Source organism: Caretta caretta, chromosome 24 (genome assembly GCF_965140235.1).
Source record: "Caretta caretta isolate rCarCar2 chromosome 24, rCarCar1.hap1, whole genome shotgun sequence".
Classification (NCBI taxonomy): Eukaryota; Metazoa; Chordata; order Testudines; family Cheloniidae; genus Caretta; species Caretta caretta.
The window spans coordinates 1,419,661-1,442,110 of record NC_134229.1 but is presented as its reverse complement, the minus strand read 5'-3'; the positions used below and the strand labels follow the sequence as shown (position 1 = coordinate 1,442,110).

The 22,450-nt window shown below is 47.8% G+C and overlaps 1 protein-coding gene across 13 annotated transcripts in view; it reads right to left on the bottom strand.

The window, feature by feature from the left end:
• Positions 1-1,938: 1,938 nt before the first annotated feature.
• The window catches only part of TPM3 (tropomyosin 3), a 35,570-nt gene continuing 15,058 nt past the window's right edge, over positions 1,939-22,450 (bottom strand). For 3 of the 13 annotated variants that reach the window (XM_048827946.2, XM_075122929.1, XM_048827951.2), the window contains 7 exons: positions 15,620-15,753; positions 14,584-14,701; positions 14,260-14,330; positions 12,710-12,785; positions 11,950-12,012; positions 11,626-11,695; positions 1,939-3,137 (listed from right to left, as the gene is read on the bottom strand). In XM_048827946.2, coding sequence (XP_048683903.1) covers positions 3,055-3,137; positions 11,626-11,695; positions 11,950-12,012; positions 12,710-12,785; positions 14,260-14,330; positions 14,584-14,701; positions 15,620-15,753 — 615 coding nt within the window. In that variant the 3' untranslated portion in view covers positions 1,939-3,054. Of the gene's footprint in view, positions 3,138-3,896; positions 4,897-9,691; positions 9,771-11,625; positions 11,696-11,949; positions 12,013-12,709; positions 12,786-13,323; positions 13,400-14,259; positions 14,331-14,583; positions 14,702-15,619; positions 15,754-22,450 lie in introns of all 13 variants that reach the window. The other 10 variants (XR_007353600.2, XR_007353604.2, XR_007353599.2 and 7 more) reach the window with 5 other exon arrangements.

The window sequence follows — 22,450 nt, the reverse complement described above, 5'->3', positions numbered from 1 at the left end:
AGCTTTGTGCAGGGTCCAGGAGGCTGAGGCTTGGGCCTGTAGCTACAGCACCAAAATTCCTTGTTCTTTGATCCTTAGAAAGCTTTGGTGCAAGGGGAAACAGAAGCAGAGCCAGTGACATCTGCCCCATTTAGCTGAAAGGATTTTTTCCTCCCCTCCCCCCCTTTTTAAAAAAAAACTTCTGCAGCTGATCAAATAAGGTTTTGGGGGGTTCATTTTTACTGCAACCGGGGCTGTAACAAGAGGGGGTGGAGCTCTGCAGTAGGCAAGTCAGTGCAGCATCTCCCCAGCTGCCCTTCCTAACCTGTTGCCCTATAATTGTCAGATCTTTAGTTTCAGAGGCTGGAGCCTATGCCACTTGCTCCCCACTCCCCTGACATGCCTGCAGGGAGGCCAGACAAGCCCGACAAGCCCAAGCTGGAATTGTTTAGCTACAGTGGAAGCCAGTATTAAAATCTTTTTTTAATTTACTCTCCCTAACTGGATTTCTACATACACAGATAGAGCTTCTGCCTTCCAGTTTTATGTACAACAGCTGGTCTAATTTAGCTCTTATTTTTCCACAGCCATTTTAGGTCCCAACTGGAATTTAAAGCCAGCTGTAGAACTGCCATAATATTTGCTCCTTATATTTTATTAGACTCCTGCTTAGTACAGCTAGAGGCTAGAGAGGAAAGCGACTGCCCTGTAGGTTTAGTTAGTGCTACTGCTCAGATCGTAGACTTTGTCCTCTCTCAAATTTGAGGGAGAAGCACCTTGTACAGGCAGAGGATAACAGGAGAGACAACTGACAGAGCTAAGGTAGCTGTATAATTAGATCAGAGCTTTTAAAAGTTTGAGGAACTTCTAAAAGAGAGGGTCTCACTAGAAACATTTACATGTTTCAGGAAAGAAACAAGTTGTTTTAGCTTAAAATATTTGGCACAAGCAGCCCCATCAGTTAAAATCCTCACCCCCAAAATTTCTTGAAGGGGTTTAGGCTACACATTAAAGGTAAAAAGGGATATGCAGATGGGAAAAGCAGCTTCCCAGATCACTGCATTTCTATATGGGATGCAAAATGAGTTATTCTGTGGAAAAGGAAAAAGACTGAAACAGCAATACTTCACCCCAACACTTTCTTACGAGCCTAGAGCTGTCCTCTGCCATGCACCTAGAAAGCTGCAAACAGCAGCCATTTTAGTTAACATTTCTTCTGGCAGTAGGGATCAGGTAGTTCCACTCCCTGCCCTAAGGCTAGTTGGACTTTCCTTTTTTGCAGCGGGTGTTGGAAATATTCCAAGGGGAGCTGGACTCTGTCCCTTATGGTGTTTATCAGCTATGTGAACAGGTTTTGCAGGGGTGGTGGGTTTTGGTTTATCTTGCCTTAAAGAGGAACTTCTTCCTTTAACTCCTGAAAAGAGAAAAAGGTTTGATAGATAACATGAGCTCAGATTTGTTACCCAAAAAAGGTAGGCTTTTGGGCAGGGGGCTAAGCTTAACCCTGTGGAAGATACAGCCCTTGGAAAGAGAGATGATTATACATTGCTGTAGCCGTGAGTAAAGTAGCTACATTTCCAGAGAGCTCGCTTGTGGCAAGGTCTAGTTTGGCACCTTGCTTTAGTTACTGAGTCTGGGTGCAAAGGAGCAGAGAGTCATTACACCCAGTTACCATCTGGTTATCTGGTGCAAGCAAGAAGTTAATTGTCCATTGAACTGCTTACCTGTATCCAAGTGCCCCCTTCCCCACCAGGTCAGCTGGGACCCTGAAGTAGCTTACAGAGCATCAGTTGAGCATCTAGTAGCACCACTGGAAGTTTTGTATGGGGCTGTGGTCAGCTGCAGTTGACAGAAGAACTAGTGACCAGTTCATGCACATCCCAATCCTTAAACATAACGGCGCCCATGGGTGTAGAGCAGCTTTATTTTAATCAAAGCCCATTATGTCTAAAACCAGCATGGCGGGAATGGTTTTTATTTCAAAAGACAATTGTCAATTTTAGTATCAAAACACTTGATAGAGGTTGTCCTCTAACTGGCCCCTAAAACCACCACAACCAACAAGCCTCTCTCAAGCCTAAGCTACACGATGCAAACCTCTTGCAGATCTCACTACTGTGCCTCACAAACAGAACTTCAACAGTGCACTGCAATGTGGCTTGGACCCAATTCAAGACAATAAGAGTACTCCTGGGTAACAGGGGGACTGAAGGGATCCCCTCAGTATAAGCAAAGCTCTTCACACAAGAGGCAGTTTTATAGATGAGCTGTTACAATTTATCAGCAATGAGTGATAAAGCTCAGTGCAATAGCACTTAGTGAAGGCAGATTCAAACCCAGTGGCAACAATGAGTTAGAGGGCTGCTTCTCTAGTCAATGGCCAAAGGGGTGTGACTGGCACACACAGGGCCAAGAGGCCCCTGTGACTAATTCTTCCATTCATGAGTGTTCAAAGAGAACAGGTTTGGTCTTTTAGAAAAAGAAAGCACTCTCCTCTTTGCTCCAACGGCTCTACCATGCAAGGAGAAACTTTACGGCTGAGAAACTGGATGTCCCTTTTTGGGCCATCTGCTCCTGCAGGAGTTCCTGTTCTGACAGGATGCATTAGTGCCCAGCAGAAAGGCTCCCTGCATTCCTAGCCAGGCGACTTGAACTTAACAGCCAGAGCCAGAACTGTCCCACCTCTGCTTCTCCCTGGCAGCAAGGCAAAGGGGACCAGAGCTGATGAGCTAAAGAGGTCAACATCAAATTTTAAAGCCAATAGCTTCTTTTAGGTGCAGCTTGTGAGCCCCAGAGTTATTTGGAATGTTTACAATGGTTGCTACAAAAAAAGGTAGTTACAAAATGTGTACATCTCTCACGTTCTCCAGACATTATTGCATTGGTTTGTATTTCCCTTAATGATGCTGTTTAAGGCTCTGCCCAACCTGGTGACCTTTAACCCTCAGGTGACTTGGCAGAAGTTGGTTTGGTTGAATTGGCAAGAGAAGGTAACCCTTGGGGTTAAAGGGCAGCTCTGGCTGGGCTGGCCCCCAGCGAGTCGCTGGGTGGGGCAGAGGCGATGGCAGGGATCCTTTACATGTCGTTCAGGTCCAGCAGGGTCTGGTCCAGCATTCTTTGTGTGCAGAGATGCTCCTCTTTGGTGGATTTCAGTTTATCTAGTGGGAGGAAGAGTTAGACAGGTTAGCGGGGCTGTACCTATGTGACTGGTGAGACCTGCATTAACTCTTCCCCCAGCACACTGCTTTGGTCAGCTCCTCATTAGACTTTGGACACAGGGCCACTTGCAGCCACAAGCTGTGGAATTCAAAGTGTTGTTCCCGGCCTCTGCCTCTTGAAATGCTGACGCTTCCTGAGCAGCAAGATCTCCAGAGTCAGAACTTGGCATGCAGATGTGTCAGACTGAAGCTAGCCTCCCCCAGATCTCCCATTGCTTCAGTAGTATGCCTCTTACATTCCCAGATCTCAAAACCCAGAGAGTTGCTTTGTTTGCCTAATGGTAGTGTGCAGAGACTGCTGCAAACCCAAGTCAAAACATAATGAGCAATCCCTTTCAGCCAGACTAACCGGTCCCCCTCCAGGTGATCACTGGCAGATGTTAAAAGCCTGGTCAGAAAGGTCATGGGACCACCTGCTAATAGCCAGACTCTTGGGGGGGGGGGGGGGGGGGGGGGGGGAGTGCTTGAGGAAGGAGAGAGAGACTAGTCTAGGTCAACAGCGGGCTAGCAAGACCATGGGATGCTGGTCTGCCCTGGAGGCTAAAAACGTGTTTCAGAAGCCAGGAAAGTCGATCCCCCACAGCTGACCTGGATCAGCCTTATTCCAAGGGTGGCCCTGACATACCAACATGCAGGACCCCTTCACAAGCTGTCGAGCTGTTTGCTTTTTAGACAGCTTGAAACAGGCTGCCCACTTACCCCCACTGCTGTACACAAACCTAGGGTCTCCATAAAGTGTAATCACTGCTGAGTGGCAAGAGAAATTGTGTGCATTACTTGGACCTTCAGGGCAGTCCAGAAGTGATGCAGTGAGGGCAAGGCATGGCACCTTGCTAGAGACTCCAGAGGCAGCTCTGCCCAAGACACACACGGACTGCAGGATCTGTGGGCTTTTCCCAAGCAGGCTCTCAAGGGGGGGTATTTCCAAGCTTACGCATGCTTGCCATTACAGTGGCTGCAGCCACAGCCTCCAACTCAGTAAGTCCTTGGACAACAGCAGCTCACTCCCAAGATGCCTCTCCACACCCCAGGCCATGTGGTCTTAACAGTAACCAGGCTTCTCCACAGGCCTTCTGAATGGAGCTTGGCTTTATTCAAGCAGCACAGGTTTGCATTTTGTCTTACAGACCACAAGGCCAGTGGTTTATCATCATCAGAAACAGCCATCAATCCATGCAGCAGGAGATCCTACAGACATTCAGCATATAGTAAGGTGGTCAGCCACAGCACTTACAGACATCGGATATTGTCAAAAGCAGCTTCTACATCAACTCATCTAACAGATTGGTCTCCAATGTAGCCAGCCCCCACATCACAGTTGGATGAGGGAGCCAGAGCAGCAGCCCCCAGGGACTCCCTGTGGCACTAGTGGAGTGAGACTGCCCAGACTGATCAGAACCAGGAGGAATTACACGCCTGGGGAGGGTTAGGCATGGAGAACAGGTTACCTTTGAAAAAAATAAGTACATTAGAGGATAGACTTTAGCTGCCTCGTTAAATAGCAGTAATTGCACAAAATCTGCTAATCTGCCAGTCTGTTAAGAATGATCAGATTTCACTGTGGTCCACAGCCCTGGTGCTCAAATAAGCTTGTTTAGTGTCATTAGTGGGCCACCTTCTCAGTCACACAGATCATGCAGCGTTAACTTCAGCTCGTTAGAGAGCAGGCGATTTTTCTCAAGCTGGCTGTACAGGCGCTCTGCATCAGCAACAGGAGGATTAGGGGAAACAAGAGGAAGAGAGAAAAAGAGAGAAAGGGAAGGTTAGTAGAGTACCAAGATGAGCAAGTCATACAACCTGTCCCTAACATGTGGGGCTTAGAGATAAGTCACAGCTTGTTTTTACGGACGGAGGCATGGAGACAGGAGACCAGCACTGCTGACTTGCTTTTCAGCTCAGAAAGCCTGTGGTAGAAGCCAAGTGTGGCCAGAGTAGGAGTCCTATTGAGGGCTTATGGAGGCACAGGAAGGAAGATGGATTGTCCCTGGAAAATGAAGCCTGAAGGGTAATGGGTGTTCTTTATGCCCAGGAACAGGAGAGCCTTTGGATACACCCTTTGGACTCTGAACAATTCAGGAAGGACATGGCTAGATCAAGACTAGCACTCAGGCAACCCCATTTGCTTACAGTGCAGCCATGTGACCAGAAACTGATGAGCACTGGCAGCTCCCCAGTATCCCTCAGAAAGGATGCAGGACAGCAGTCACGGTCCATGACTTTGCCAGTAAGTCATGCTTAGCAACTCATGATGGGTTTATAACATGGACACAGGACCAAAAGCCTCATCTGCTTTCAAAGCTAACTGAGGAGCAGAGGTAGATCCCAGGACCAATAGCAGGATGATCCACCACAGAAGTGCCAAGGGAGACCTGCCAGCCCTGCACCCAGCAGCACCACAGACTGAGATGCTGGAAGTCTCCTATCTTCTCAAGCAGCAGCCAGTTCATGGGAGCCTGCCAACTTTCCAAAACCAGACCAGCGGGCTCCAAAGCTATGTGCTATCAGAGCACAACTAGCCAAGCTAACCACCAGACTGGTCCCGTGGGTAGCGAGAGCCCAGCTCAGGCATAGGTCCTTCCCAGTAACCTAACAGCCTTCGCTCACTGCTTTCTTGAGTCCCTCTGATTAAACACCTTCCCACCCCACACACAGGACAGTCATCTCTTGATAGACTGCCTCAAGGGACTCCTGTGCTCCCAGTACTCCCTCTTGCTGGGGGAAGGAAGGATGGAGGGGGCATGGTTTTGTTCAGCTGCACTGTACCATTAAGATCACACAGGTGTATACTGGTCAGTAGAAGCTGCTAGCTTATACAAGTGCAGGCCCTTAAAATGTAGCTCTTGCAAAGAGGCAAGTCAGCAGGCCTGACAATGGCAAGCTCCTCCTAGCCCCACTGAAACCCCACCTTGAGAATGGAATTCCAGGTTCCTGTCAGCATCCTGGGGTCAGGGGGAAGTCACTAGCTATCCTCTTGCTCACCTCCTGAATCAAGCAACATGCTTCGGGGGAACTGTTCTAGGTGTTTACAGGTGTTCTCTGCCCTCAAACTGCTCTTTGAGCTAGTTAATCTTCAGCCTAATGTTAGGCCATCAAGACCACGGAGACTGTTTCATAATGGCTCTGGCCTGGACAGCCATTGTGGTGGTCCCCAGTACCCAGGCACTTGGACCAGCAGATGGCAGTAGCACAAGAACCTCCCAGTTTTAGTTAATCGGAGCCTCTATAGACGCCACACCTGGAACCAATACAGCCAGTTCCCCCATGACAAGATTTCTGGGAGCAGGGCTGTGTTTGCTGTGTGCTCTGAATGCTATGGTATTCTAGAGGGGGCCTCTAATAGAGCCTAGACTACAGGTCCCAGCACACTGACACCCCTTTCTCAGAGGAGGGGGAGCTGGGACCCACTCTGCCAGGAGCCCAGACTGCCTTGAAACAGAACAGGCAGTCACTTCAGCCCTTGGTTGGGCAGACTGGTCACCCTGGTGAGCAAAGCATGAACATGTAATGCCAGTCTGAGTGTAACTGCCTGTGGCCTTCAGTGGTGGAGCCAGAGAAGGGCTTTATGGCAACTGCCGGAGTCATCTCCATACTGGGGAGCAGAGGGAGGAACCAAATGGATTCCTCCCCCACATTTATTTACTGCCTAGACCCCAGGGAGGAGAATCCAGTAGCTAGACAGCACTTGTTCTTGAGCCCATGATTTCAGCTAGACTGGTATGAAACACCCCCAGCCTTGCAAGGGTGGCCTTGAGGCTCTGACCAGCATTGCAGGTGGCTTTCAGTCACTTCCTCCACTGACCACTCTGGGGAGAGCTGCTGAGCCTAGTCCTCATGTCAGCCTGCCTGTGCATGTGCCAACCAAGCTGGTTGGGCCTCAAAGCTTTCACAACCCCAGGTCAGGAATTGCAGCACCCAAGCATCCATTCAGAACACTACTGGCAGGTGTTATCTAGCATGACTGGCCGGAAGGGGGCCTGCTGACACCCCAGTCCCTGGAGGTTTCAATTTACATTGAAAAGTCAGACCCCAGGGGAACTACTTAGAGCTGTTTATTTCAATACAATTTATTGGAAGTGGCGGTTTCTTGGCCTCCCAGCCCAAAGTGAGAATGTTTAGTTCAAGGGCAGGAAGCAATGGCACTTTGAACCTCATCCCTTCAGGAGTGGTGACAGACAAGTGGGGAATGTTTCCAAGGGCAAAGATTTCAGTGTGATGACTAGTTACTTGTGCTTTATTACACTGGGGTGGTTGGAAATGTGTTTGAGAAATGCTAAAGGTGGCTTCCATGAAGGTTACAAGTGCCAATGTCTTCATATGATGCAACAGGCAAACTTCAGCATCTCAGAGCTTCAAGCCACTACAGCTGCTTCCCAACAAGTCAGCATGTAGCCTTTTCAGGGCAGCGACTCTTACTGTGTTTGCACAGCTCCTTGCAATGGTACCATCCTGACTGGGAGCTGCTGTAAGCCAGCTGAGTGAACTGGAAGGGGCTACATAGCTGAAGAGTAGAGTAAAGTGAGAGCAGGCTGGGGAAGTCTTCTGAACTACAGAGTACATAGCCTCAGTTTCCAAGATCTGGCTCATGAAGGGTTATGTTTGGACTTTACACCAGGACTTCCAGGACAAAGTGAAAATTTGAGGAACAGGAAAGGAGAGAGATTTGGTGAGCCACAGACACGATTATGTCAACCTGGGTAGTGTTCATAATCCCCAAAAGTTCTAGTAACTTGTGCAAGTCAAATGACCTGTCTTTATGCAGCATGACTGGTTCTAGGATTGGTTCCTACCACCAGCTGTGAACCCAGCACCACACTCCCCCATATCTGCAGTCCAAGCACTTTGGCCAAGAGGCATGTACGGATTTCCGACATTGCTTCTACACCCCTCAGACGGGCATTGTGCACGACAGAAACCAGGATCTTGGTCTCCACACAAGTAAAATTCAGTGCCGCTACTGGTACAGCTTCAGCATCTGACCAACCCTGTCCAGCTGGAATTCCTAGATGTGCTTTCCTACGTGTGTTAGCTTCTGCATCCAGCCAAGTGGATCACTGACCAGGGTAAATCAGACAAGGTGTACACAGTGACTTTACAGTGAGCCAGCATTTGATTGCCCCAATGCTGACTGCATCCTAAAGGGGAATCAGGTGTGATAAAGCCATTAACTACCAAGACCAGGATACAAATGCAGCTTCAGATTTCCTACTACAACTCCAAGGAACCATTCAGTCGTTCGGAGCACTCAGCACTTTGTATTGTTTGCAGATATGCAATTCAGACATGTGAGCCAAGAACAAACAGCAGAAGGAAGAACTTCTTGCATCAATGTCTATATATTCCATGGACACGGGAGAGTTATATGGGCCTGGAGGCAACAAACTGTTACCATCAGGCAGCAAGTCCAGAAATCCATGGCTCAGCAGCACCAGCCATTTCACTCATTACCAATGTATACATCAAGTTGTTCCTTAGAGTGACATCATGCTCAAGCAATAGGAAGTACAAAAGGAGCTTTATGACTCTACATGAAATATGCAGATAACAAAAACACCCCCTGCTACATTCAGCCCCTGTACCCAGACATACTGAAACAGCAGCCCCTCTGAGCACAGCAGTGTCTGGCACAATAGGTCATACAGAGGAAGCTTTGTTTGAGGGCAAATGCAGCACAACTGCTCCTGAGTTTCAGTGCATTCAGTGTTTATTCCCAGGGATGCCCTGCATACAGCCTAACTGGACAAGGGCACTGGAATTCAGAGAGTAGCAGAAAGAGCATAGTGAAGAGTGCAGATGCAGAACAAGCCACCAAGCAGAGGCAAATCCTAAGTGGAGTTTGGAATCAGATTTATCTGTATGAAATAGAGAAGGAGACACTTGTTTTAAGAGGCCCTTAAGGCTTTGTACACAGCAAACTGGGTTTATGGAGTTTTCAGATGTTAGAAACAAGGATGCTTACTTCTGAGTGAATATCAGCCCCTTCCTTGGTTAGTGGGCAAGGGAGCATGCAGAGTCCACAAGTCAAAGCTAGAGTAACAAACTAGTTTTGGCTATTTCTAGAGTAGTTTATGGATCTTAATCCCAGGATCATGTATCCCTGAGATTTGACTAGCACTAACTGCAGCTTCTGCCACACTAGATCTTGCAAAACAATGACACATTGTCACTCCTGCAGGAAGCCTTCTCTGAGTAACTGGGAACTGCATTACTTGGCACAAATTAAATGGATTCACACCCATCCCGTTTCATTCCCAGCTAGCACTGCATCATACTAGTATTGTTCATGCACATCACAATAATCTAACTCAAGAGTTAGTCACAGCATGCTGACAGACACCACTGCATTAATCTAGAGGCAGAGACCTGCAGGAAACACTACCCATCCATGTAAATTATCTCCATAGCCAGTCTATCAATCACAGCAAACCAAGCAAGTTCTGGCTGTTTAGCCTGCTCAAGCAGAGGCAAACCCCACACCACAGCCAGCTGATATTTACATGGAAGTCATATCATTGAGGGCGTGGTCCAATTCCTCACTAATAGCTTTGTACTTCAGTTTCTGTGCATAGAGTTCATCTAAAGAGGTTTGGAGGAGAACAAAGGGAAAAACCAATAAGAAAGGCAGGAGGAATATAGTCCAAATACCCAGAGGCAGGAAATGCAGCATGGAATCCAGGAACAGGAGAAAATGAAGTCAGAGGTGAAAGAGCTGCAACTCAATGTAGTTAGGAACCCATCTATCGATTTTGTTTAGAGACAGGACCCAGGTTTGGTCTAGTTTAATCAAGAAGTGCCTTGCAGGTTACAGATACAGGTTCCTTGAGGAGAAAAGGGCCAATAACTTCAAAACAAGGCAACTTAAGATGTGTTGACTCACAATGGTCACCTGCCTGACTGGATCTGCAGTAACCAATGATGAGAGGTTTAAGCAATGAAGCAAGAACCCCCCCCATTTTGTGGGGGAGCTGAACTGGTTTCCTGAGCTAGAGGACAGAGATCAGTTAAGTAGGTATTTTCATCTCAGTTTCAATAGGAAACTCCAAGGTTACCATGCTTAGTGGCTTTAGTCATCTAGTCTAAAGATGTAGGGAATTCCCATTACAGAGAGAGCATGTACAATTAACAGGAAAAATCCTAGCATGCAAACTACACCTGTGTTACCTGCCTTAATTGGAGGCTTGGAATCCAGTCTTATGAGAGTTTTAGTACTGATCTTGCCAGCTCCACTTAATTCCAAGGGAATAGGACTTCTGGCTACAGTACAGCTGTTATGTTATTCCACAGAGTGCCCAGAGGACCATGTCTTGCTCAGTCTTAAACTGTCACTTCAGCAGGCTTGTAGATCAGAGCCAACTGTCTCATGATCAATGTTTCAAGCAGAGCATGCAACAAATATTTTTGCAGTTGTTGTAATGAAGTTATCCCATGGAAGGCTTAACTGGCTTACCATAAAACATCTAGATCTGTTTGTGGCTGAAAGTACAGCTCAGGTGGTAGTATTCACTGTGCTGACAGCATGATTTCTAGACTGAAGCTATCTTTGCAAGAGTCTAGCTTCTTGGCTACATCAGAGCTTGTTAGACCAAAGTCTTCACCATTTTGAGCTACCAAAAGCTAGGGAATCAACAGGAGACCCAGACTGCTTAAGTCATTGGGTCAGGGCAGGTTGAGTCGTGGCCTTCCACCACCCTTCAAGACAGATGAAACCTCAACTATGACTTTTCAAAAGAGGAATTTAAATGGGTTTTAGGGTAGGGCTGAAGACCAGAGAGCCATTTCATGTGTTGGAAGTTGCTATACTCCATGGTTGGCACCACCTAAACCAAGGCTTAGTGGGTCTTGTACGACTACTTGCTTGTACCTAGTTATAAAAACCTATACCATGGGTTTCAGCTACACTAGCCTGACAAACATCTTACTGTCCCCTACCTGAGGTTCTCAGGACACCTTACAAAAGGTTTTCCCAATCCCACTCCAGAAATTTCAGACTCAAGAATGAGTTATCCTGGCTATACAAATGCCTTTTAAGCAACAAAATGCATGGAAATCCCAGTTGCTTAGTCTGGAGTGGCCAGGTGACACCTGAGTGCCAAGCAGTAATCTAGGAACATGTTACAGCAACACTTATTCAGCCTCAGTGCAGAGACTGAGCTGGGTTGTTTAACAGTAAATACCAGGTCCAGAGTCTGACTCAGCAGCTCTAGCTTCAGCTCACACCACTTGACAGCCAGCTAGCTGAACCAGAACAGGCCATGCCCATGAAGTGAGTAATCAAGAAGATTCTGATCAGGGGTAGCCTGTCAGCTCCCTCCCATAAGCTCCAGCACCACCCATGCCCCATGGCATCTTGGGCAATAAACTCAGCTGGCCCATCTGAGTGATCTTTGCCACTCCCTAGGTTTCATTTGACACCCCAGTCCCCAAAACATACCTTCCAAGTCATCAATGGTCTTCTCCAGTTTGGCTACTGATCGTTCAGCAAATTCTGCACGGGTCTCCGCCTGACAGAAAACAGCCAATCAATACCGAACTAGTCAGTGGTTCTTCACTTTGCATCTGTAGACACATGGGGCCCATGAGACTGATCTAGGAGGAGTCTACCACAGTGAAGTCAAGCTAGTGTGGCCAGCCTCAGAATGAGGTGCCCTGGTCCTGGCATCCCGACTCTGGTGGCTGACAGCCCCTATCAAGAGGTTTATCCAAATCCCACACCCCTGGGAACATGCTTTCAGACCCTGGAGAAGTGGCCACTCACCTCTTTAAGTTTGTCTGTCAGGATCTTAATCTCCTCTTCATATTTATCCTCTTTTTGAGAGTACTGTGGAAGAGGCAGAGAGTCAAATCCCAGTGCCACTAACTGCTATTAACCACCTCCCACAAATAGGTCCTGAAATCTGAGAGTCACTAAGTCCAGACCTCAGCTGCAGAGGGGAGGTTAGAGGCTCACTCTTGTACCACAACACAAAATTCCTTCCTAAAGATGTTGCACCAAATGGGCCAGCCACAGGGAGTCTGGCTCAGGACTGTAATTCACACCATGCTTATCCACCAGGAGGTGGTTAGGAAACCAAACCCCAGACCCATGTGTCTGATATTCAGCATTAGGCACATGGATGAATAAGTCTGCTTCACAGCCAGGCAGCCAATGCCTTATACTCATGTTGCCTGTGAAGCTTCCCCGCCCCAACCTTGGAACAGCTTAAGACAATGACCACCACCACCACATACACCAACAGACATTGGACCAATGGGAGATTACCTCACCCACCTTGTCTCTAGAGACAGGGAGTCAGACAGACACTCATGACTACTAGCTCTGCACTTCAAACCATTGGCACGCCCATGTCTGCAGCTCCCAAGGACATGCAGACTGATTCTGTAACAACTCAGCCTCATGCTAAGGCCATTACAAGTTCCACAGACCAGGGAGCATTCCCATCTCACTGGGTGCTCTTTAGTCAGAGGCCCATGCAGGAGTGCCTGCAGGCTTCTGGCCCTTTGCAAGGCAGGCCTACCTTCTCAGCCTGAGCCTCAAGAGACTTGAGATTGTTGGTGACATTCTTCAGCTCCTCCTCCAGCTCGGAACATTTACTGTGGAGGTTTTACAAAAGGCAGGAGAGAAGGAAAGAAAAGTGGGAGGGAGACAACACAGGAGAGATGAAAAAAGTGAATCCATGTGCAGAGGAGACTGGAGAGCTATTTAGGAGCCAGATCTCAAGTGACAGGTGGGATTTCACTTCCAGGCTGTCAGGAGAGTTTAGAAGCAGCTTTGTATGAAGCGAACACCCACACAGGCACTGACTACAGACACCTATTCTTAGTGCCTTGTCCACACTACAGCAATAGCAAGGCCTTAAAACTGAGCAGCTGGATGCAGATTCATGCTGGACCCAAAGGCTCACATGTAAAAAACTGAACATTAATAAGTACGCTGTGGGGAGGGAAGCTGTTCTACTATGGGGCAGCTGCAGCTGCCACCTGCTCAGAGAAAGGGAGGTCTGTCAGTCAGCAGGAGAGACTGGAGCATTCCAGAAGTGAGAAATGAAGGAGAGAAATGCTATTAAGGAGCAGAGGGCAGGAGTGTGATGAGGAGGCCATAAGACCTGTTTGACACTTGAAGGGTTAGTACCTTTTCTTCAGCAACAGCCAGACACTTCACATTCTGGTCCATCAATCGAATCTGTTCATCCAATTCCCGGCAACGACTGTTAAGGACGATCACACGATGGCACAAGCAAGGCAAGGGGGGCAAAGGTCAAAAGGAGCAGCAGCATCACAAACAAAGCCGAGCAAAAAAGAGGGAAGGGAAGGGGAAAAACAAAGAAAAGTCATGGTCACGACATGCACATCTGGGTGGGAAGCACAACTACACTTGCTGTACATGCAAGCAAGTGACTTTGTTATACAAGGCCTAAAAGATGCAACGGAAAGGCTCTCACTTCCCCCTCAAAGAGGAATTAGAGCAGCCACGCTTGAGGAAATAAAAGCCCTTACACTGCATCTCTTCGTGTTCTGGATAGAAACTAGCCAGCTACTCAGCAATGCTCTGTTCAAGAGTCTCTAATACTTCTTGATAGGATCTTAGAAGCCAGATCAGACTCAGGCATGGATATTCTATGGTTCCATGGGCTGCTTTAATTCCCTGTCCAGAGGGCCTTTGCAGTAGGTTGCATTGTGTATGTGCCTCAGTTTCCCACATCAATTTAAAGATAAGCTAGTAGACACCAGCTGCTCTATTGACCAACAAAGCAGTGCTGGTGAAAAGAACTAGGCTGAGAGGGACCTTCTGATCCTGTAGGTACAAAGTCACTCCATGCAAAGAGAATGGACATATCCACTACAAGGCAAACATTTGATTGTGATATGCATATTGCACTCCATGCCCCCAAATGTTGATTTTCCCCTGGTAGGAGTGAGAGATCAAGGAAGTAACAGCTCCTTTGGCAGAAGAACTAAACCTCAGCCCACACTTCAGGCCTTGTTTAACAAGGTTTGGGAGGTTTCAGTCATGTTAGTTCCCATGCAGAGGGAGTCATGCAGAGGAGGTCCAAGGCAAAATACTCACGACTCTGCAAGCTCAGCCCTCTCCTCAGTGCGCTCCAAGTCTCCTTCAATGATCACCAGTTTCCGGGCAACCTGGAGGAGAGAAAGCCACAGATAGTTGATAAGGCAAGAGATTCATTCTTCGGGAAGGAGCTCACAATGGACTGCTGTCCTGAAGCCCAGCTGGCCAGTTTCCTTACAAGGAAAGGATGGCATGATCTCAGCTGAGTGAAAAACCAACTCCTACTCTCACTCAGGAGAGCACTTTGGACAACAGGATCCATTAGGAGAGCTACCTTGCACCTGGGTGAAGCCAAGAGGGGCAAGATAGCTTTGAGAGCCTCACCTCCTCATATTTCCTGTCAGCCTCTTCTGCAATATGCTTGGCCTCCTTGAGCTGGATCTCCTGCAGTTCCATCTTCTCTTCATCCTTCAGGGCTCTGTTTTCAATCACTTTCATGCCTCTGCCCAAGACAAAAGGAAGGGAGGTGATGAACAGAACTGTGACCTTAAATTGGCATATTATACACTACAGCACCTTTATGAAAGTGTTCTTGAAGCAGGGCTGACTGCAATCAGGGTTTATACCTACTCTACATATTAGGGTTCAGAAGGAAGTTCACCCTCATCCACCAATGTTACAATTCAGTCTCAGATAACATCTCTGGAGAGTCTCAGGCCATGTCTACACTACCACTTATGTCAGCAAAGCTTCTCTCCAGGGTGTGAAAAAATACAGCGTGCTAAACAGCTTTGCTGGCATAAATAGTAGTGTGCACAGCCCTGTCGGCAGGAGAGCTTCTCCTGCTGACAGCCAGCTCACCAAGTGGTAGTAGCTCCGTTATGTTAATGGGAGAGCTCTCCCATCAGCACAGAGGGCTACACAAGCAACCTTACAGCTGTGCTGCTGTAAGCTCACCCATGTACACTTGGCCTAAAGCCCCACCCACAATGTTAATCTTTTTTTATACAGAGAAAGCGTAGAGGCAAGAGACTGATCTCCTTGCCTGCAAGGAGGATTGCTACATGGGTTAAATAGCATCCATGCTCATGGTAAAATACAGAAACCCATGGGGCCCAAGCAGCAGCAGTCTAAAGCATGACCTGCCAAGAGCAAACCACGAAGACTGGATAAAGCTGGAGGTTGTGACAGGGCAGAGGATGGACACCTGAAAAGACATCTAAAGGGATGTCTGACCAGCCATCTGAGGAGCTGTCTCCCAGACTACACACTTTACCCCAAGATCCAGATACACCTGGTGAGTTCAATGTTATTTTGCATTAACATTCAAGAACACCTCCACCACACATCTGCAATACTAGTGTAGAGCCAGAGAAGAGTGATATCTGCGGAAGCCTCCTGCTTCTGTAATGCAGCTCACCTTTCACTCTCATCTGCAGCTTTCTCTGCCTCCTCCAGCTTCTGCAGAGCTGTGGCAAGACGCTCCTGGGCTCGGTCCAACTCCTCCTCTACCAGCTGGATACGGCGATTCAAGGATGCAACTTCTGCCTCAGCCTAGAGAGTTGATCACACCATGAGCTAGTCTACAGCGCGTCCAGCACTGACAGCAAGGGAGGGCTCCTGGGATCAATGTCCCAGTCCACCATTGACTGAGATGGAAAAGAAAAGCAGTGCCACGTCTGGCAAGTGAAGACTGCCCTCCCAATGGTGGGGAGGGACAATGCTGGAGTGTCCTCTGATGGGCAGAGTTTCATGCAGTTAAGCTGCTCCACACAAGTTCCCAGCATACCACAAAGAACTAGGATTTCAGCTCAAGCAGACTTGTGACAGGTACCTGCCCAACTAACCTCTGCTTGCATGAGCATCAGATCTGCCAGAGGATTTCCAGTTAACACTCTCCCTTGATCCTCAACTGCAGCCTGCCAGTCCATGAACACTGCAGCCAGTCACTTTACACAGAACTAGTGCCATTTGCGTGGCTGAGCTGTGACTCAGCGTGGCTGGAGGAAAGTTTCAAGCAAGTCAGCAACTGTAAGTTTATCTGAACCACATTTGGAGGAGGCACCACCAGACTTCCAGGGCTGATCACTGTGCCTAGGCCAGCCAATGCACATCACTGCCGGCCTCCAGAGACAGGCTTCCAAGGACACCTTGGAAACACTGAACAGCAGCTTGATTTTGCTCAGTCCTTTAGCAGGAATTTGGAGCTAGACGCAAAGTTTGGGGAGATCCTGTCTCTAGAACAGTTCTTTGGGAAGGGAATTCTACAGCTATAGCAACAATGCAGCCCCTAGTTTCAGGGTCAGCCTCTCAATATGGGCTAGTGAAGAGCCACTGCAGCTATAAAAAGCTTTAGGTCTGGTCTATACGTAGAACTTGGTCAGGCTAGCTCCAGCACTCAGAGCTGTGAAAAATTTCATGCCCTCTGTGCCCCTTAGATCAGCCTAATGCCCACTGTAGATCCTGCTAGGCTGCCAGAAGAATTCTTCCCTTGACCTTGCTGCTGCCTCGGAGGTGGGTTTGCTACAGTGACAGAGGAAACCCTTCCATTGCTCTAGTAATTATCCGCTACTGCACTGCAGCTGGGCCATGGTAGCCCTTGCAGTGTAGCCATATTATCTTGGATCATGAGCTGTGGTCACCTGGGTCTGTGCTGTGAAACAAGCCAGCTGGGAGCCTGGGAAAGGGAGTCACTTGAGCTTTTGCTCTGTCAGCAGGGAGACTTGGTTCTCCACTCAAATCTAGACATTGCTTTGATAGCTACAACAGTTATGCAAGCGATTACTCTAGTGCTAGACACACCTTATGGGCTTCTGAGACACTGCAAGTAGGTATTCTATGAACATTACGACCCAGCCTGAGGCTGCAGATGAACTAGTACACTTGGCCAATGCCCATTCCTCCCCTTCCCCCATCATGGGGGGGTCTCTACAGCTTAGGGATGTCTGCTTGCCACTTAAAGGCAGTAATAAGAACCCTCCCCATCTGCCTTGGGCAATCGGATTTCTTCCCAGTAGCTTAGAAGAAGTCCTGCTGAGAGGAAGTGCTACCAAAGAGCTGCAGCTCACTTCAGTGCAGCAGTGAGGAGTCTGGCAGGACCTTTCAATCTGAAATACCTTAACCACCACATGTAACACAGCCGCCGGCAAGTTGCTGAGGCTTCAAAGGGAGCCAGCTTGAGCTTAGGGAAGTAGAAGTGCCGTACCAGCTGAGCAATGGGGAAAAAAGCTAGTGTTAGAATAGGGCTCAATATATTTGGAGTTAAAGCTTGGACAAGCCATTCAGTTCTTCTCCTTGGCTGGACCATTAACAGACGCATGGTGCCCTGATGAGCAGGGGTGAGGCCAGTACCATCCAGTGGCAGGTTTGAAGGAGTGCATCATGGGAAAGGGACTTTTCGGTGAGCACTTCCATGCAAGTGCACCTCCAAGCCTCTTCTGTGGATGCCTGAAGGGTGCTGTCATGGACCAAGCCCTGCTGGAGGAGTCAGTGAGCACCTATACTTGAGAGGAAGGGGGTTAAAACTGGAAAAAGTTCAGCTAAAGGTCTGGTCTAGTTGCAATCAGTGCACAGCCTGAGGAAAGTGAGACAGACCAACAGGAGAGCACTCTCCTCCCCAGCAAGTCCAGAGGAACACCAGAATGGTAAGGCCCATCCCCTCACATGCAGAGTAGCTGCAGAGGGTAGGATGCTGTCCCCACCATGGCTGTGGGGAGAACCTAACCGTCACCTCAGTTTCTGGCTATGTGATGTTTTAAGCTGGACTCAGCCCAGCTGTGGTAGAGAGAAGGCTCCCTCACTGCTGTGGAACTGCTTCTCTACCCTCTCTCAGCCACTGCAAGGGGGCTCCACCTTCTACCCTTCCACCACTCACTTCACTGCTAGTTTTGGCTCCCTGCAGCTTGCCCCAAGAAGTAGGGAAGTGAAATTCCTGACAGCTTTGCAGTCGCAACAAAACCCTGCTTGGTTTAGTTACCTTCTGCAGAAGGGTGCCCCCCCACACACACACCTGCAGCATGAGCAGCATCTCAGGAAGACTGCTGGCAGTCTTCGGAAGGCAACCCCAAGCCAGCTTGAACACAGAGCACTTTGCAGTCCTCAGAGTATAGGAACTTGCATTTAGAATCTTCTACAGAGTTTGATGGCTTAAGTACAACTTCCCTCCAGCAGCCAAGAGGGCTCCTCACAGGAGTAAGGGAATTCTTTGGCCCTGTTAGTGGTAGCCTAAACCAGAAGACACCTGTGCCCAGCCCCCAGCTCTAGAGATCTATGCCTCTCCCCAGAGATGTGAATGAACACTATCACAGGGCTGCAACAAGCCAGGGTGGCAGTGTACGTTTCCATGACAACTGCTGGCTGAGCTTTAATATGACAATACCTCAATTACAAAAGAATTTCTTATGAGGCTGCAAATAAAGAGCAGAACCAAGACCTGGGCATGGCTTCATTTTATTGCCCTGCAGTGTCTTTCCACGGCCAGATGTAAACTGGAGCCAGCATGTAGGGCAGCCCCTGGACTCTCAGGGCTTCAGTGCTGACTGCTTAAACCAGGGCACTCCTTAAATTCACATGTAAGGTAGGGGTGTCTTCCACACCTGAAGCCCAACTGCCTCATTTTAACCATCCTGTTCTTCAGCTTAGACTTAGCAAAGCCACTGCATTGATCCTGCTGTAGCAGGCCATGGTGACAGCCAGCAAGACAATCAGTGCATCAGACCCAACCCTCAGCCATTCATGGGCAGGCTATGCTATCTGGATCAGACTCTTCACCCCTATGCACCCAGGATATCAAGCAAGCTGCCTGTTTTCAGACCAGCTTGGACAGACTTGAGCTCAAGTGTCAGGAATCAATATGAAAATTGAAAGGTGGATAAGGAACTGGTTAAAGGGGAGACTACAACAGGTCACACTGAAAGACTAAGTGTCAGGCTGGAAGGAGGTTACTAGTGGAGTTCCTCAGGGATCGGTTTTGGGACCAATTTTATTACTGACCTTGGCACACAAAGCAGGAATGTGCTAATAAAGTTTGCGGATGACATGAAGCTGGGAGGTATTGCCAATACAGAGAAGGACCAGGATATCATACAGGAAGATCTGGATGACCTTGTAAACTGGAGTAATAGTAATAAGATTAAATTTAATAGTGAAGCGTGCAAGGTCATGCATTCAGGGATTAAGAATTTGTTATAAACTGGGGATGCATCACTTGGAAGTAATAGAGAAGGACCTCAGAGTAATGGTTGATCACAGGAGGACTATGAGCCGCCACATTGGCCATGAAAAAAAGCTAGTGTGATCTTGGGATGCATCAAGCGAGGTATTTCCAGTAGAGATGAGGAGGTGTTAGTACTGTTATACAAGGCACTGGTGAGACCTCCTCTGGAATACTGTGCGCAGTTCTGGTCTCCCAGTTTGGATTATCTTTCTTAAACATGAAAGAGGTACAGAGAAGGGCTACTAGGATGATCTGAGGAATGGAAAACCTGTCTTATGAAAGGAGACTCAAAGAGCTTGGCTTGTTTAGCCTAACCAATGGGGAGATAGGATTGCTCTCTATAAATATATACCACGGAGGAAGAATTATTTAAGATCAGTACCAATGTGGACACAAGAACAAATGGATATAAACTGGCCATCAGGAAGTTTAGACTTGAAATTAGACTAAGGTTTCTAACCACCAGAGGAGTGAAGTTCTAGAACAGCCTTCCAAGGGAAGCAGTGGGGGCAAAAGACATATCTGGCTTCAAGACTAAGCTTGATAAGTTTATGGAAGGGATATGACATGACAGGATAGCCTAATTTTGGCAATTAATTGATATTCAACTATTAGCAGTAGGTATGCCCAATGGTCTGTAATGGGATGTTAGATGGGTAGGATCTGAGTTACTACAGAGAATTCTTTCCTGGGTGGCTGGCTGGCTGGCAAGTATTGCCCACATGCGGAGGGTTCAGCTGATCACCATATTTGGGGTCAGGAAGGAATTTTCCTCCAGGGCAGATTGGCAGAGGCCCTGGGGGATTTTCGCCTTCCTCTGCAGCATGGGGCACAGGGACTCTCTGCACCTCAAAGTCTTTAAACCACAATTTGAGGACTTCAGTAGCTCAGACATAGGTTAGAGGTTTGTTACAGGAGTGGGAGGGTGAGATTCTGTGGCCTGCATTGTGCAGGAGGTCAGACTAAACTATCATAATGGTCCCTTCTGACCTTTAAAATCTATGATGCTATGACTCTGACCTGCTCAGAGCCAGAGCATTGATTTCAGCTTATTCAGGATACCATTCTGCAGAGTCCAGTAGTTCAAAGAAAGCAGTCCCTCTCCAAGCTGAAGAATGTTAACTCAGTTTGTATTTCAGTCCACTGCAAGTGTCACTTAGGCATAGCACTTGGGTCGACAGTGTCAGCATGGACACTGCATTGCTAACTTGTGAAATGCAGCAACAGTTGATGTAGTCCCCAGTCCCCTACATTAACAGGGAAATTGGTGGATGCACACCACTGACACAAGGCATCTAGTGTGGACATAGAAAAGCAATTTAACTACTGTGGGGCCTGTATTTCGACCTAAGTTACATAAGCTTAATTTTGTAATGTAAACGTGCCCTAAGACGTAACAGACATACTGGGTCAGACCAAAGGTCCATCCAGCCCAGTATCCTGTCTACTGACAGGGGCCAATGCCAGGTGCCCCAGGTAACCTAACAGGTAATGATCAAGTGATTTCTCTCCTGCCATCCATCTCCACTCTGACAAATAGAGGCTACGGACACCATTCCTTGCCCATCCTGGCTAATAGCCAATGGACTTCACTCCATGAATTTATTCAGTTCTCTTTTAAACCCTGTTATAAGTCCTAGCCTTCACAACCTCTTCAGGCAAGGAGTTCCACAGGTCGACTGTGCACCAAGTGAAGAAGAGCTTCCTTTTATTTGTTTTAAACTGGCTACCCATTAATTTCATTTGGTGGACCCTAGTTCTTATATTATGGGACCTTGATGTGATTGCTTCTTCCTGCCCCTGTTCTAGCAATTCCAGACCAGTGTCCATACCCAGCCCTGCCTTGAATACTGAAGTCCTTGTTATGAAAGTACTCAAGAGCACCATGTACTGAACAAGTCAGTTTCTGATTAAGCCAGTATTTGAGCAGGATGGAAAGTCTGGAAGTTTTCCACAGAATTCCCGCACTGGCAGCATCACATGTGATGTCACTTCCATTCTCTCAGAACACTTCAGTTCATGCCAAGTGCCACTTACTTATACCTATGAGCTTATAGCACTGAGTGAGCAAACATGGATGAGCTCAGCCCAGCTTCCCCCCACTTCCCCTTTATGGTTCAAGATGGAGTCAGAGACGGATAATACAACCCATCACAGCTCAAGCCCCAAAGCATTTTAAGTCAATGCTGTTTCTGAATGACAAGCTAGTACCACTAGACTCACGAGAGGAGTACAGGAAAATACACCAACTGTCTGTTGGAGAATCCTTCTCACAGCTCCAGTTAATTATTTACACTGTCAGCATGTTTAGACTTCAAGGGAATCATGTATTTGAGGAGCTGGGAGAAGGCTGTGTTTATGTCAGGGCAAACGGATTCAGGGCCAAGCATGAGGCATTACTTTGTTTCCCAGTGTAGATTCTCAGGCCCCTGCTCAAAGAAAGTTTCAGTGAAAGGGCAAAAGGGGTAACCCAGAGAAGCCAATTCATCACTGCACACCAAGAAATCAGTGAACCAGTAACTGAAATGCAAGGAGCACACACAAAACTGCAGTATGACATTAGATTAGAACCCACCCTTCCTTCCTCAGAAGCCATTCCTTCTCAAATACTGCTGCTCCTATTCAGGATATCCTGAAGTTGAATCTCCTTAGATAGAGGCAGAAGAGTTTCCCTGGCCAGGTAAGCTGCTGTCCAGAAGGCCACCTGGCTGAGTGATCCATGCCAGCTCCAGTTCAGAGAGAAGAAAGCCAAGGCAAGGTGGAGTTGACAGACACCATTTTGGAGTAGCAGTTTCCAAATAGTTGTGTACTGAGGTCATGCTGGACTTTATAAAAACCCAGACTAAGTTTACACAGATGTTCAAATGGGCCCAGACTTCATCCGAGTGCTGCTGTACAGATCCGAGTTTCTAGTACATGCCAGATAAACTGGTGGATTTCTTAGCCAATCACTACAACTTCCTGAGACGAAAGTGACCTACCCTAAATTGCCACAATACCCAAACCTGAGTCACTACTGCCTCACGATAACAAGTC